General features: G+C 38.5%; 1 protein-coding gene across 1 annotated transcript in view; it reads left to right on the plus strand.

The window, feature by feature from the left end:
* Nucleotides 1–14,794, plus strand: part of HMCN1 (hemicentin 1) — a 344,699-nt gene extending 329,905 nt beyond the window's left edge. The window contains exons 103-107 of the mRNA XM_081121757.1: nt 1,456–1,584; nt 3,806–4,156; nt 7,557–7,676; nt 12,455–12,581; nt 14,074–14,794. Of these exons, the coding sequence (XP_080977883.1) occupies nt 1,456–1,584; nt 3,806–4,156; nt 7,557–7,676; nt 12,455–12,581; nt 14,074–14,440 (1,094 nt within the window). The 3' untranslated portion in view covers nt 14,441–14,794. The remainder of the gene's footprint in view (nt 1–1,455; nt 1,585–3,805; nt 4,157–7,556; nt 7,677–12,454; nt 12,582–14,073) is intronic.
* Nucleotides 14,795–15,253: the final 459 nt, after the last annotated feature.

A 15,253-nucleotide genomic window follows, 5' to 3' on the forward strand; every position in this document is an offset into this window, starting at 1 on the left:
AACTATGAACTGCATGATTTACAAAAATTAAAAAGATAGTATTGCTGCTCTTATATTTTTACAACCTACTGGAATAGATTAGCCAGCTCCACATCCTTCACCAAAAGAAAGAAACAAACTATAATACAAGACAGAATGAAACACCACAGAAGAGGTAAAATAAAATTGTACGAGGATACTTGAACAAGTGACCATATGTAGTGGGAGTGACGATCAGAGGTGTCATGGAAGTGATCACATTTAAATATAGCCTTGAATAGGATGTTACCAGGTGGAGGTGGTAGAAAAAGGAAAGAAAGCCCTGTTCAAGGGGGAAGAGCTGGACTTCGAGATAACATGTTAAAATTCATCCTTTCTTCTTGACAGCTGTCTTTCCTTCAATGAACCTTAAGATGACACAGAAATTTGAGTTTAAGTTTCTCATTTTAAAAACAGGGCTTTATTTAAAATTATGAAATATTTATTAATAAAGTTATAATGTGTCTTGGATTTGTTTCAAAATAATATGAGTAGAGGGAGGGCATAGATGAAGCAATACTGCCTTCAGTTGATACTTGTTGAAGTAAATGGATGTTTAGTATATTACTTTAAAAAAACTGGGGAGTTGGACTCTTTTCAGCTCAATGGATATAGATGAATATGATGAATATTTTTCTGAACACCTAAGAATAGTAACCAACTCAGAGCATATAGGCAGTTATGTGCAATTATAAATATTTTTTAAGACCATTGACTCTGTAATTATGTATAAGGTTAATTAGAAATGAGATGAGCTGAAAGATCAGAAGACTGTTTAAGATGGTACAGCAAAAATATAGCTCAGTGGAAAAGAGAAGTGGGGACATGTGTATTTGATTAAAGGAAGTAGAATTACCCAATCTTGGAAGCTGAGGGAATAAGTTGCAGATAACTCTGGCATTTGCACCCTGGTTGACTGGGGAGAAAGAATACTGTGACCATAAATAAGGAAGTAATGATAAGACACTGGGGACGTGTTGACTTTGGAGAACTGGGAAAAGAGGGAGATGGAGATGACCGGCCAGCAGCTAGGCGTGTAGGACTGTAGAAAAGAAGCATTGTAGTACTAAACATACAGCACTGTAGTACTAAACATATAGCACTATAGTACTAAATATGCAATAATGTAGTACTAAATATACATCAACAAGCTTACCAGAGTCACTAATATAAATGGCCAAAGGAGGAGGGAGTATTGAGAAGGGGGGAAAAAAAAACAAAGCTGAGAATAGACCTCTTTCCATAGTAAGGAGTAAGAGGAAGAAAGTAATCAGTTAATAAGTGGCAGAGTGAGGACTTGAACCCAGGTTTTCTGACTCCAGGTCTCAACCATATGGTGAGAAATACAACCTTTGGCAAGTCTAAAGAATGTTCACTTTAAATATTAGGTTTTGAAAGAGGAAATGTTACTACTTTTTATTGCCTTCGTGTCTGTAGATATTGATGAGTGTAAAGATGGGACCCATCAGTGCAGATATAACCAGATATGTGAGAATACAAGAGGCAGCTATCGTTGTGTATGTCCAAGAGGTTACCGGTCTCAAGGAGTGGGAAGACCATGTATGGGTAAGTTAAGAGGAACTCTTATTGAGTAATGAAGTTACTCCTGTAGTTACTGAGCCTTCTATCCTCAGATGCTTTCTTGCTACAATTAGATTTGTAACTTGGTTTAAGTAATTCATAACATAATTTGAATAACAGTTGACCTTTAAACAATAAGGATTTGAACTTCACGGGTACACTTATATGCAGATTTTTTTCAATAAATATACACCCAGCCCTCTGTATCCCTGGGTTTTGCCTCTGCGGATTCAGCCAACTATGGATTGAAAATGGTGTTTTCAATCTGCAGCTGGTAATTCATGAGGCGGAGAGCTAAATGCACTGGTCTATGCCATTTTGTCTAAGGAACTTGAGCATCCATGGATTTTGGTATCCACAAGGTCCCAGTACCAGTCTCCCTGCAGATACTGAGGGATGACTGAGTTTGGGAGGAATCAAAAGTTATACACAGATTTTTGACTGTATGGAGATTGGCATCCCTAACCACCTCGTTGTTCAAGGGTCACCTGTACTTCTTGGAGACTTCATATTGAGTTCAATTTACTCTAACTTCAAGTGATAATAATAACCACTACAGAGTGCTTACTGCATACTATACACATCAAACTGAAGTTCTGATGTAATTGCCATGACAACTTAATTGTGAAGATTATCTCATTGATTATCTCTCTATGCACATGACATACATGTTTGCATAGATATATTGAATTTGAATATGAAGTATACTTGTATGTAATATGAAGGTTTAGGCATGAGGGATTAAAATGTGGACACAGAATTTAAGCAAATTGCTAATTATTACTTTATTTACCATTTATTTAGTGCTTACTGGATGTCATTCCCTGCACTAAGAATATCTCATTTAATACTCCCAATTGCCTGTTTGTTTCCATTTTAGTTATAATTGAATATAAATTAAGATAAGTAACAAATATCTGAGAAAAGGTAACCATATGCTTTTTATTAAATTAATACATTTATAATAAAGAAACTGACCTGTCAAATTCTATTTCTCATCAGAATACTTAAGTGCAGCAAAAAACTGTGTGAGCTTTTAAATATTGACTTCTGTTTTGCATGCTGTGCTTTTAAAATTGGTTGCCTTTGTTGCCTACTTAACAATTACTTGTAGCAAATTCTCCCATAAAGACTTAGTTCTGGCTTTATACAGTACATAGCATAGTACTTTGCACATAGCAAATGCTCAAAGTAATACCATTACTAGAATAAATAAATACTAATACTTTTTAGTAACAGAAATACATGTTATTTCTGTGTTCTCTTTAGATATTGTAATTTATACATAATTTAACATCTTGATCAATCATAACAGAGACCTAGCAGAATGAAATGTGTTTATTTGTTCAGTAATTTGACCAGAAGTTGAATATTAGGCACTTGACTGGGCAATAAGTCAATGAAGAAGGCAGGGCCATTGCCTTAAAGAGACTAAAAATGTTAATTTAGGCTTTTGGCTACTGAAATAATTTTTAAAGCAAAATTTACTACTTTTATTTTACTTTTTCATGGTTTTTTTTCATGCCACTGTGGTAATGAATTAAAAAATGTGATTTTGATCTCTGGTTTTTATACACTTATCCAATTGACAGGAAAAGTTGACCTAGGAATAGAAAAAAAAGTAACTTTTTAAAATTGTATGGACTTTATGAGTTTATATCTTAATAAGAAATTATTCTATCTTCATGTCCTTTTTAATTTTTTGTAAAATGTGTGATTGGTTTGATTGTTAATTAATAATTATTGATTCAAAATATACAAAAGAAAATAAACATGTTTGTAGTTGTACTAATATCCCAGCATCTGAAACTTATAAATGTATGAAAAATTAGAGGCACTAGTGGTCAATACTATAACTAAGTGCAAACTAGTAATGTGACTGTTCCACCAAGAGAATTAAGATCTAGATTAGCTTCGAACTCTAGTTTTTCTTGCTTCAAGACCACATTTTTTCCATATGACCTTTTATGTTTCTACTGTGCATGTGAAGCAATCTCTAGGGAGAATCATAAAATCTTTCCATATATTCATAACTGAATGGTTAAAGCTTTCTCAAAAGTTCACAAGTTGAGAAATTACTGTATTCCTGACTTTGGAGGGTAACGATGTCTTAAGTTTGTTTCACAGACTGATTCTTTATTCCTGTGTTTTGTGTGTATATGTGTCTTTTTTTTTCTCTCTTTTATGTATCATGGCACACGAGCAGACATTAATGAGTGTGAACAAATGCCTAAGCCTTGTGCATATCAGTGCTTCAACACCCCCGGCAGCTTCAAGTGTATCTGTCCACCAGGACAACATTTATTAGGGGACGGGAAATCTTGCGCTGGATTGGAGAGGCTGCCAAATTATGGCACTCAGTACAGTAGCTATAACCATGCTCGGTTCTCCCCCGTGAGAAACAACTATCAACCTCAACAGCATTACAGACAGTACTCACATCTCTACAGCTCCTACTCAGAGTATAGAAACAGCAGAACATCTCTCTCCAGGACTAGAAGGACTTTTAGGAAAACTTGCCCTGAAGGCTCTGAGGCAAACCATGACACATGTGTAGGTAAATGTCAGCCGTATTGCATTTCCTTTCTGTGGGCTCACGATGGGCCAGTCTGAGCATATGTACAGCACCTGTGGTCGTTTGGGTGCCGTGAACCACATCTGATCTCAAATCTGGGATGACTCAGAGTTGCAAGACATTTACTCTGGCACCAAAAACTCTTACAATTTCGATTCAAGTAAATAATGTATTTACATGTGTGCATTTTAGTAATCTACTGTTTTATATTGACAGTCCTTTGGTCACCTGCAAGTGTTCCTAAATTTAATGCTATAAAGAAATAAATTTCAGTGGCATCCAAAATACGGTTTTAAAAAAGAGAATATGCATGCTGTCACACATAATATAATACCATCGTTATGGCTGTATCTGAGTGATGCCAAAGCAGTGGTTAAAAGTGAAACTTCCAGCTACTCAGTTGACTGTTTGTTCTATATGACAACCAACACTGTGTTGACTGCTATCCCACACTCGCCAGAGAATTTTTCAGTTCGATTATTTTGTATAGAAGTCCCCGAAAAGGTCATGTGAGCCAGGACAAATTGCTTCCATCACTCTAAAGTATGTGCTTTCCAATGTCTTTATCTAAACTCATAAGTCTGAATTTTAATTTGTTTGCAAAAGGGAAGTGTAATTTCCAGCTCAAAAATTGAAACCTTGCTTTCCGTTAAGTTGCAAGTATTACCATCTGTCCTTCATTTAAATCAGTTGTCTGTGAGCGTTCAGTTCGCATGCACCAAGAGGAATTAGCCAACAGGAATTAGCCCCACTATTTGTTAGAGGAAGAAAGAAAGCTAAGTGGAGAGGGAAGAGGGGCAGGAGAGGAGGGAAGAAATTGCTTAAATGTAAGAGACCTCTGTTTACATTTAAGAGACCTCTACGCCTATCTGATTTTCTTGTATTTTTCTTAAGTGTTCTACACTTTGCTTGTTCTCTCCTAAATATGCTTTCTGTTCAACATTTCTCTTAAACATTTTTAAAATTTCATCTGACTTACCTTTTTACCTCTCCAGGCCTTTCCCTGCATCAACATCTTCTCAGATAGACTTCCTTGGTCCCTCTTGGGTGGACCAGCTACTCACATCACCTGTTCTCAGCTGGACCCTCAAACCCTCTGGGTACTTCAACTTGAACATTTCTTTTTAGGTTCATATTTTCCCGGGACTTCCCTCTCTAGATGTCTAATGTACCTGAAGCGTAATAGGACATAGCGTCTTTTTCCTGTGATCAGCTTCCTAGATCAGTGGACAGGCCTAGTTTCTTTTAACTCCTTAAACTTCAGACATTAATGCATTCATTAACAACTCTCTGCATTTCTTCTCACATGGTAAAGCACTACTCAGTTACTAAATCTGAGGACTCCACTCTCCTTACTAGTATGTCAAACTCCACTCCCAACCTGCTCCAAACTGTTCTATTCGCAATTGTCCATGCCCACAATTTTGACAGAACTCTTTGTTAGTTAAAACCTTTCCCTGTTCTTTTATTGACAGAATTAGCATTTCACATTTTGTCTTTCAAAATTTCTTCCAAATAGTTTCTGTATCCTATTATCACCCCACTCTTCACCTTTGTTTTAGACAAGTTCTTCTCTTCTACCTTTTTCTTCTGCCCCAAAAGTCTTTGTCTACACCCTGATAAAAGAATTAAACTACACCCCCTCCCACACACCGTATGCTGTCTAGCTGACTTCTCAGTCATCTGAAAGCCCAAGTCATTTTAAGAAAGCGTTCCTCATTGATGACCCAGTTCTGTTCCTTCATCACTCCCTACGCCCTGTAGTCTCGTCATGGTCTTATATATGTTTTCTGTGTCTTTGTGTTTATGTCACACTGATGATATGTTTACAGGAATTCATCTTCCCCAAACCATCTCCTGTTTGAGGCAGCTACTGTTTCAGAGTGAGGACCAGTCTTGGAGAATTTAAAATAAACTTCTATAACTAGTCAATTACTGGATATTTAAGTTTTATTTCGGGCCAATTGATAGGCTTGGACATTTGGAAATAGTTCGTAAAGTATGGGGAGTATTTTATAGTGTTGGTGCTAATAAAGAAATTTACACCAAGATTGCAGACAGCTTTGGAATTAGGAGATGAGCAACTTGCAATAAACAGATGCCTTTAATTAACCATCTGGGATAGATAATTTACAAAAGATTCAGATTAACATTATGGGATCATTAGACTTGGGCTAAAATTTAACTTTTCAAGGACTTGATTGCAAAGCTTCACAGGAAAAAGGGAGACTGCAGAGCTTCTGAATACAGGAATCACTTTAGAATTCACACTCTGGGACATGTGATATTGACTGTCTGGAGTCCATCATCACTTTCACTTCTGTTGTTATTTTAGGTAAAAGCAGTTACCTTTTTATAGTTTAGAAAATGTTTCCACATATATTACTATATATGAACCTTCCAAACACCTATAAACTAGGGAGGTTGTATCGGAGACTCCTTTTGGCAGAAAAATTAACAGATATTGAGAAGTTAAGTAATCTGCCCAAGGTGATGCAGCAATTATATATATTTACAGGGTGTCCCAAAAAATGTATACATGCTTTGAATAATTATAAAGGCAGTGTTTAATAAATAATTTTATTTTCAAAATTGAGCTATCAGTTGTTAAAGTGTGTATCCATTTTGGGGGACACCCTGTATTAGTTGTATATATATGTACATATATATATGTAGTCCCCAAAAATGTATACACATTTAAACAGCTGATTCTATTACATTTTGAAAATAAACACTGCCTTTATAATTATTCAAAGTGTGTGTATACATTTTTGGGACACTGTATATATACACACACACGTATATACGTATAAAGTACTAATGACAACTACATATATATATATATTTATATATATACTTTACAAGTTTATGAAGTTTGATGAATATTCACAAAAATAAACACACCTCCACTGGATAATATCTGTGTGTGGAAAAGCTATGCATGAGTGTTGGGGGAGGGTGCAAGGAGAGAAAGGGGGAGAGGCAGCTGAAGTTTAAATAAAATAAAAACGAATATTCTCTTAGGTAAATTCTCCTAGTCTGTCAAGAGTTCGTGCTTTGGTGGTTTAGGATCTTGTACAAACCTGTTTTGTCTGTCATTCCAGTCTTACTTAACTAATACAGAAATTGGCCATTTGGGGGTTTCAGCTTATAAGTGTTTATACACAGAAAAGATGTTCACATTTTGTAAAATAGTCCAGTTTATATTGGACTCCACTGAAAACAGACCCTGATATAAAACAGCTCTGAGCATTTTTAAACAGATGAGTATTAAATCTCCAAGAAGTGTTTTGAGTGTGTACCAACAGCTTGGTTATTGTTGGTTCCGTCACAGTTCCCCTTTGTTTTGCGTGGTCAGCCACTCTGCTTTCTTTCTCCACAGATATTGATGAATGTGCCAACCGAGACACATGCCAACATGAGTGTAAAAATACCTTTGGAAGCTATCAGTGCATCTGCCCACCTGGCTATCGACTCATGCTCAATGGAAAGACGTGTCAAGGTGAGACAGCTGGTCTGCAAAGCCCCTCAGCCAGATGTTTAAGGGTTATGTTATGTCCAACTCTCATGTTCTTCTCTTCTTAATTATTCCAGTTTTCTTTTTAATTGCCCTTGTCACTCATTCAGTGTAGAACATTTTTCAGCTTTCAGCTGAGCTTCAGAGAGTGGAAAATAACGTGAAGAAATCAGAAACAGGTGTTATTTGAAACGTTTGCAATTTAAATGGGTTGCATATATTTGTGGTTTTAAAAAAGACTTGAGAGAAAACAATTACGCCCTTTAAAGAAGTCTGTACCCAAAAGACTAACTTGGAGTCTTTATAGCTTTAGAAAAGTGAGGCATTTACAAGGAACAAAAGACTACTTTTCATTCACATGTGCATTTTGAAGCTTTATACGTTAGTCTAGAAATATCAGTACTGAAAGGAAACTAGAGTGAATTTGACATTGAACAACGACAGAGACTCTAGTCAAAAGTGGAAGTCACCAGGCTGCAAATGGAAAACAAAACACACACCCAATCATGACTTGCCCAAGAAGGGAAGAGAAACTAAAACAATCTTTATGCTAATTTTAAGCACCACTAGTCTAATTCTGAAAATGTAAAAACACTATATTGGCATTGCATTTGAAAAGAGCGTTCGAAGCTATCCAGGTTTTCAAAGTCACCCATAATATTTGTCAAGAATCGGAGTTGCTCTACACTTTCCATAAGATAAATGTTGCAAGTATGTTTACCCTAAATTATATTTAATGTATTCAGAAGCACTTGGTTCAGTGCATTCATATGTTCTAAAGCTATTTATAGAGAAGTTTTTCACCTCATCTTGGTATCTTTTTCTTGTAGCAATCATGTTTATGTTATAAAATGACTATAATTTCTATCCTAATAATTTTCTTACAATGCTACATAAGAACCAGGCATCACCACAATGTCAGTTAGCAGAAGACAGCACAATCTCTCCATCTTTCTTGGCTTTTTTTTTCCAAATATGTTTTTATTGATTTTTTTTTTTTAGAGAGAGAGAGGAAGGGAGAGGGTTAGAGAGATAGAAACATCGATGAGAGAGAAACATTGATGGGCTGCCTCCTGCACGACCCCCACTGGTGATTGAGCCCGCAACCCGGGCATGTGCCCTCGCCAGGAATCAAACCCATCACCTCTGGGTTCATGCTCAACCACTGAGCCACACCTGCTGGGCCTGGCTTCTTTTTTTAAGGCCATTTGGTAGAAAGATGAGCAGAGAGTTGAGTGAATGCCCGTATGGTGCTTAATCCTGAGGAAAGACGAATAGACCCAAGACAAAGGAGAGTCCCCTTCCCAGAAGCTCGAATACTTAAGAAAGCTTTTCTGTGGGAAGTGTTGCATTATTATGAAGCTAAGGACAAACACTTTGTATATTAGATCCTGACATTTCCTTATAGATTCCTATTTAGCTAATGAAAATACACAGTAAGGTAGCTGTTCTTATGCATACAGACGCATGTTCAGATTCTGGCCTCTCTGCCACCGTTTCCGTGGGCCCTGGAGCCCACAGGCCTGCGTGTTTCTGCATGAGTTCACTGTAAAAATCACAGCTAAAATGAAATGTGGAGGATGGGTGTGAAGGGAATGTGTTTTGATGAGAGAAAAGAAGATAAGGCTAATTGAATTTCTTTCACATGTCCCTAGGGGGCCATCTCATTCTGTCAAGGAGATGAAGCACTTCTGGCAGATAAAATCATAATTAGAAATTGGTTCACAGAGACGATAGGCAAAGACTTCACTGAAATAAAAATTTGTTTCGCAGTGTGTTCCATCCCTGTGGGAAAACTAGTTCTAATAGAAAACTAGTAACGGGAAGCACGTTGTCATCACATCTAAGTGAAAAGTCAAGTGAGTGATGCACTCCTTCTCATTCTAGCCCAGTAGCTTTTATTTTGTGCAAACTATTAACTTTAAAGTAAATAATTACATTTTCTGTCATTGCCTCAGAAAACGGAATATATCTAGAGCCAATCTAAAATGCTAATTTATGAGACAGAAATGTAAGTAGTAAATAATTCAGAAATAAAATTTAACATTTACTGTCCATGATTAATATACAGTAGTCCCCCTTATCTGTGGTTTTGCTTTCTACTGTATCAGTTACCCAGGTCGGCCATGGTCGAAAAAATTAAATGAAAAATTCCAGAAATAAACAATTCATAAGTTTTAAATTGAGCACCATTTTTAATAGCCTGAGGAAACCTCAGGCCATCCCATTCTGTACTGCTCAGGGCATGACCCATCCCTGGCTGCTACCCACCCATTCATCACTTAGTTATCAGAGAGAGAGAGAAAGAGAGAGACCACATCCCCATAACTTTTATTACAGTATATTATCATAATTGTTCTGTTTTATTATTTGTTACTCTCTTACTGTGTCTGATTTATAAATTAATCTTCCTCATAGGTATATATGTTAGGAAAAAACATAGTATATATAGGGTTGGAACTATACACAGTTTCAGGCATCTTCTGAGATGTTTGTATGACTACTATCTCTTGGAATTTCTTCTCTCCTTTCTCTTTTTTAATAGCATTATTTCAAGTTATTTAAGAGTCCAGAAAAGAACTTCACAACTTTAACCCAAGTCCAATATAAAGACCATTATCCAGATTCCAAGTCACTTACCACTGTGAAATGACATAATAGTTACACATGCCCATTGGTCTTGGCACCAGTTCCATGATAGAAATGCACTTAACCTTCAGGACCTACCTCATCAGAGAACTGGTTTGGGTCCAATTAATTATATTTGTTCCCTCCTATACATCACATTATATTTCTTTATGCCATAAATCTAAAATTAATCGAAGTTCAGCCTTCAGGCAAAGACTGGCCAGTTGTTATCATGAGGGTATCAAGAATAAAAGATTATAGGAGAGGATTGTGGGTTCATCTTTAGGGGTCAGGTCTGAGCAACTGGAGTAAAAACAGTGTCTGATTTGAGAGATAGTTTAATCTACAAAAGTACTTTCCTTGCATGATGATTTTATGTTATATTTTCTCATATGTTACAAGTACCTATGTGCAGCCAATTGACTTAGACTTATTCTAAAGTAAGTAGTCTTCAAATTGTTGGCTTGTCTATTCCAAAAAGAAATTTGAAAACCTTATTCTTAGTTCATACTTTTTTTAAAAGACGTCTAAAGATTATTATTGTGTTTAAGTAGTTGCAATGGATGTGAATCCTGGCAGTGTTGTTTAATAGGCACATGCTTTAAATATCACTTTATTAAAACTTTGGCGCTGCGGATTTAACTCACTCAGTTAATGGAGGATGACCACTATATAATTTAAAAGTCTGGGCTCATTGTTAAACCAACCAGATTAACAGTCAGAAAAAGTCTATGATCATTTTCCTATTTAAGTAAAAGTGTTAGTACGTGCTCCCATGACAACCAGCTCACTTCTGAAATCTAATTTAAAAAATAGAGAGAGCTAAGACCCTTGATTTGTAGCCATGATGAAATAAGGCCTGTCACCATTAATATGTTCTCACCCTTGAAGCATTTTATACCCAGCTGTCATAAAGAGACTAGGGATTAGAGGAAACCTTTCTTTTGTAAAGCAGAATGGAGAATTTCAGGCCCCAGGAAGTTTTCAGGTGGATTGCTTTTAGCAAGAATTTATGAAAAATGAAGATATGGATGAAAATTGACTCCCTGAAATATTTGCCTGCTCTCATACTGCTAGAAAGCTTTCATGCACCACCAGAAGAATGCAAATCCCACAGCCTGAAAGTATTGCTCTAAAATGTGGTTCTTAATTTTGGGATCTTAAAATCCCTTGAAAATTTTGTAGAACCCTATAGACCCTTGTTCCCGAAAATTCATCTCTCTCTCTCTTGAAAACACACACCCACACCCACACACTCTCATTCACAGATCTCCTGATGCTCAGATATAGAGCCCAAGTTAAGAGTCAAGGCTTAAAAACGCTCATTTTCAGATAGCTCATAAAAAGTTTCCTTTAGCTCCATCTTTATGTCTGAATTTTAGCGTTTTTAGTGTGTTTCAATTTAACAGCTTTGTGTAGAAAATGACAAAGTAAAGAGCATTTCTTCTGCATGTGTCTCCATCATCCCAGGGAGAGCTATTGCCCTAGGGAGAGCATCTCGTTGCCATAACAACTGTGGATGAATTCTGCACAGTTCCGATTTGATCAAACTTGGATCATGGCTCTTGGGTCATTTCACTTGACCCTGTTTTCTCTGTATTTTGTCTCTGTCCGCAGGTCAGACTGACTTGTACGGTCTCCTCTGAATTTTTTACTTGACTCCTCTATTTCCCACTGCCTACCTCCTACTCAGCAATTTGAACTTATAAAACAAAATGCTGGGGAAGGCTCACTCAGGGTTCACAAATGTCCTTGAAATATCTAGCTTGTTTTTAGTGAACTGAAAGTATTATTTGCTTTACAAAACTCAAATGCACCCTATATTCCAAACATAGAAAACACCAGAGAGATCTTAATAGCTTCCCGTCTACTTTTATAGTGCTTATTTTTCTGTGTCCTTTCACATATGTTAAAAAACACACCAACAAATCTTATCCTCAGAGCAATCTGGGAAATAGCACAGCAGGTGTCAGGACCCCCACTTTGTGGCTGAGGAATCTTAGGTTCAGCAACCAAGTTCATTCCTGGGGAGAAGACTAACCCTGGACGTGCCGGTCGGATGTCCCCACCGCCCGCTCCGATGGCCCGTTCTGACCTGCGTCGCTCACTCTGCATGTCCCTTGTGCTGTTGCTAGATGTTGATGAGTGCCTGGAGCAGAATGTGCGCTGTGGGCCCAGTCGCATGTGCTTCAACATGAGGGGGAGCTACCAGTGCCTCGACACCCCTTGTCCGCCCGACTACCAACGGGATCCTGTCTCAGGGTAAGGCTTGCCTTCTCTTCGCAGACATGCTCTTGAAAACCCTTCTTCCTCCCTCCCCTTGACCACAAACCCCGTCTGTAATCATGTTTAACTCACAGGGAGTCATAACCCAACGGGATATGGGGTAACGGGCAAGAAATGAAGTCATCCCGCAGCCCCCGCTGCGGCCTAAGCTCCCAGTGCGGGCTGCCAAGGCTTCCCGGAGCCGTCTCCACCGCGTGTAATCCGCTCTGCGATGGAACGTCTAGCATTCTGCCTCGGCAGTGAGCATTTTATGGGCGTCTGCCTTTCTGTGAAGTTTTCTAGCGTCTGTCTGTGTTGGCTCAAGAGTCTTCAGGTCTCTGGGCGCTGCGAGCATTCCAAGAAGGACCTTGGCTGTCACTGTGGTGACTCACGGTGACTTCATGAGAGAGTGGAGAGGAGCAGGCGTGAGTCAGTAGTCTGCCCGACCATCCATCCCCTGCTGTCTGAATAAACGATTCCTCTGGTTTCTCCCTCCCCTTACAGAAATGTTCTGCACTGGTCAGGTCCCGAGTTACTGGGGGCCTGGAACACACGGATGATGGTCCTCAAGGGTAAGACCTGCTAGGGAGAAGGGGCTCTGAAGCCCAATGGCATTGGAGCTCACGCTCTGCCTTTCCTGTCAGCAGTGACTGCCCCCTTCCTGCACCAAGGTCAAGTGTGGCCTGCCCAGCATCCACCAGAAAGCTCTTCATAACCGGTCTCGGGGGAATAAGAAAGGGAGGGAGAAAATTAAAAATAAGATTTATGAAACTTCTACGAATGCTGTGATTGAAGAATCTATACGTATCTTCAGAAAATGATCCTTTGTGCATTTTTTTTTTTTAAGTTTACTCTTTGTTACCAACGATTTCAGCAGAGAGTTGAAAAGTCATGATGACTCCAAAACAGCTAAGTTGGGCTCATGAAAGAGAAATTACAATTAGAGGAATTACAATTAGGCTAGAAAGTTTCTAATCTAAAATAACGCGGAAGACAAATACGAAAGGAAAGCGCCCCCCCCCCACCTCGGGAACCCTAATTAACCTTTTATTATTTTCAAAAAATAAATGAAATGATATCAATATCTATTTCAGCTTTCAAACAGTGTTAAGATAGATGTTAAAATTTTTTAAAGCCTGTGTTCCTCTCTTTAAGAGGCACTGTTTCCAGCAGATGCTTCCATTTCTGCAACTGAGTTTTTAAAGTTACTCTGTGGTACTCATCCCTTCTTCCGTGGCTCAAAAGCTTCTGCCTTTCATGGAGCTGAGAGACGGCTGCTTGACTCTAGACCAGCCTGCTGTCACAGCCATGTGGCATCTGGTTAGAGTTAGCGACGCAGAGCATGGGGCAAGCCTTTCTGCTCTTGCATGCGGCCTGCCTCCTGCCTCGGATGCCTGAGAGTTGTCATGGATCACCGTCACCTGCATCTTGTCTTCTCCTGCTTCCAAGCCAGAAAACTAGATGCACTTATGTGTTTTCTTGTCCTCAGGTTCTGCCTCAAGAACTGTCCACCCAATGATCTGGAATGTGCCTCGAGCCCATATGCCTTGGAATACAAACTCGTGTCCCTCCCCTTTGGAATAGCCGCCAGTCAGGATTTAATCCGGCTGGTCGCCTACACGCAGGACGGAGTGATGCATCCCAGGACGACGTTTCTCATGGTAGATGAGGAACAGACCGTTCCCTTCGCCTTAAGGGTTGAACACTTGAAAGGAGTGGTGTACACAACGCGACCGCTGCGAGAGCCAGAGACCTACCGCATGCGGGTCCGGGCCCGGTCCTACAGCGCCAACGGGACCCTTGAGTACCAGACCACGTTCATAGTGTACATCGCCGTGTCTGCCTATCCGTACTGAGCAGCTCGCCGAAGCCAGGCCCACGTATTTAAACTGCATTAATCCTGGGGATCCAGTTCGCTTCCAGATCACCGTCTCCTGAATGGTTGCAATCTTGGCAACTTGAAAATGGTGCTAATGCTCTGTTTTGCGTGTCTTCCTTGGTACTGCTGAGGTATTTTCATGATCCCACCATGGTCCCATCCTTTCGTTAAGGTCTAGAAAAGCCCCTTGTTTTCTTTATTTATTACACTGGAACAGTTACCCTCCAAGGATTATTCTGAACATCTAACAGGACACATCGGTGATGTTTTATGGTAGCATAGTAGCTAAGATCATTTTCCTTAAAAAAAAAAAAAAAAACCAACAAAATAACTATAATAATAATCCAAAGTCAAGTAGATTTTTGAGCGTTTGGCCATTTTTAAAGTAATAAAACTGGTTGCTGTGTTTTTTGAGCAAAGCTTAAGTAACTTATGAAGATGCTTTTTTTAAGAGAAGTATTGATATTTTATTATAGGACTTATACACCTCTTTTCACTTTAAGGAAAAAAAGAAACACCACTCATTTTAAAAATATAGTACAGCTTCTAGAAGGTTATGTTGATCCCAAATGGTGCACGCCTTGATTGAACACCCAAAATAAGGATATTCCTTTCAGCGATTTTGTAAAATCAGTTGAACCACTTATGATAATAGAAAAAAATATTACTTTGTCCTCAGATAATTGTTGATGTCATGGATCTTTGTTCTAATATTTTGATATAACCTGCCATTCAGTTAGCTCCTTAACTTTCACATTCCAGAATTGTTTTTACTTATCGATTGGAAACA

This window comes from Miniopterus schreibersii (genome assembly GCF_964146895.1).
Source record: "Miniopterus schreibersii genome assembly, chromosome: 19".
Lineage (NCBI taxonomy): Eukaryota > Metazoa > Chordata > Mammalia > Chiroptera > Miniopteridae > Miniopterus > Miniopterus schreibersii.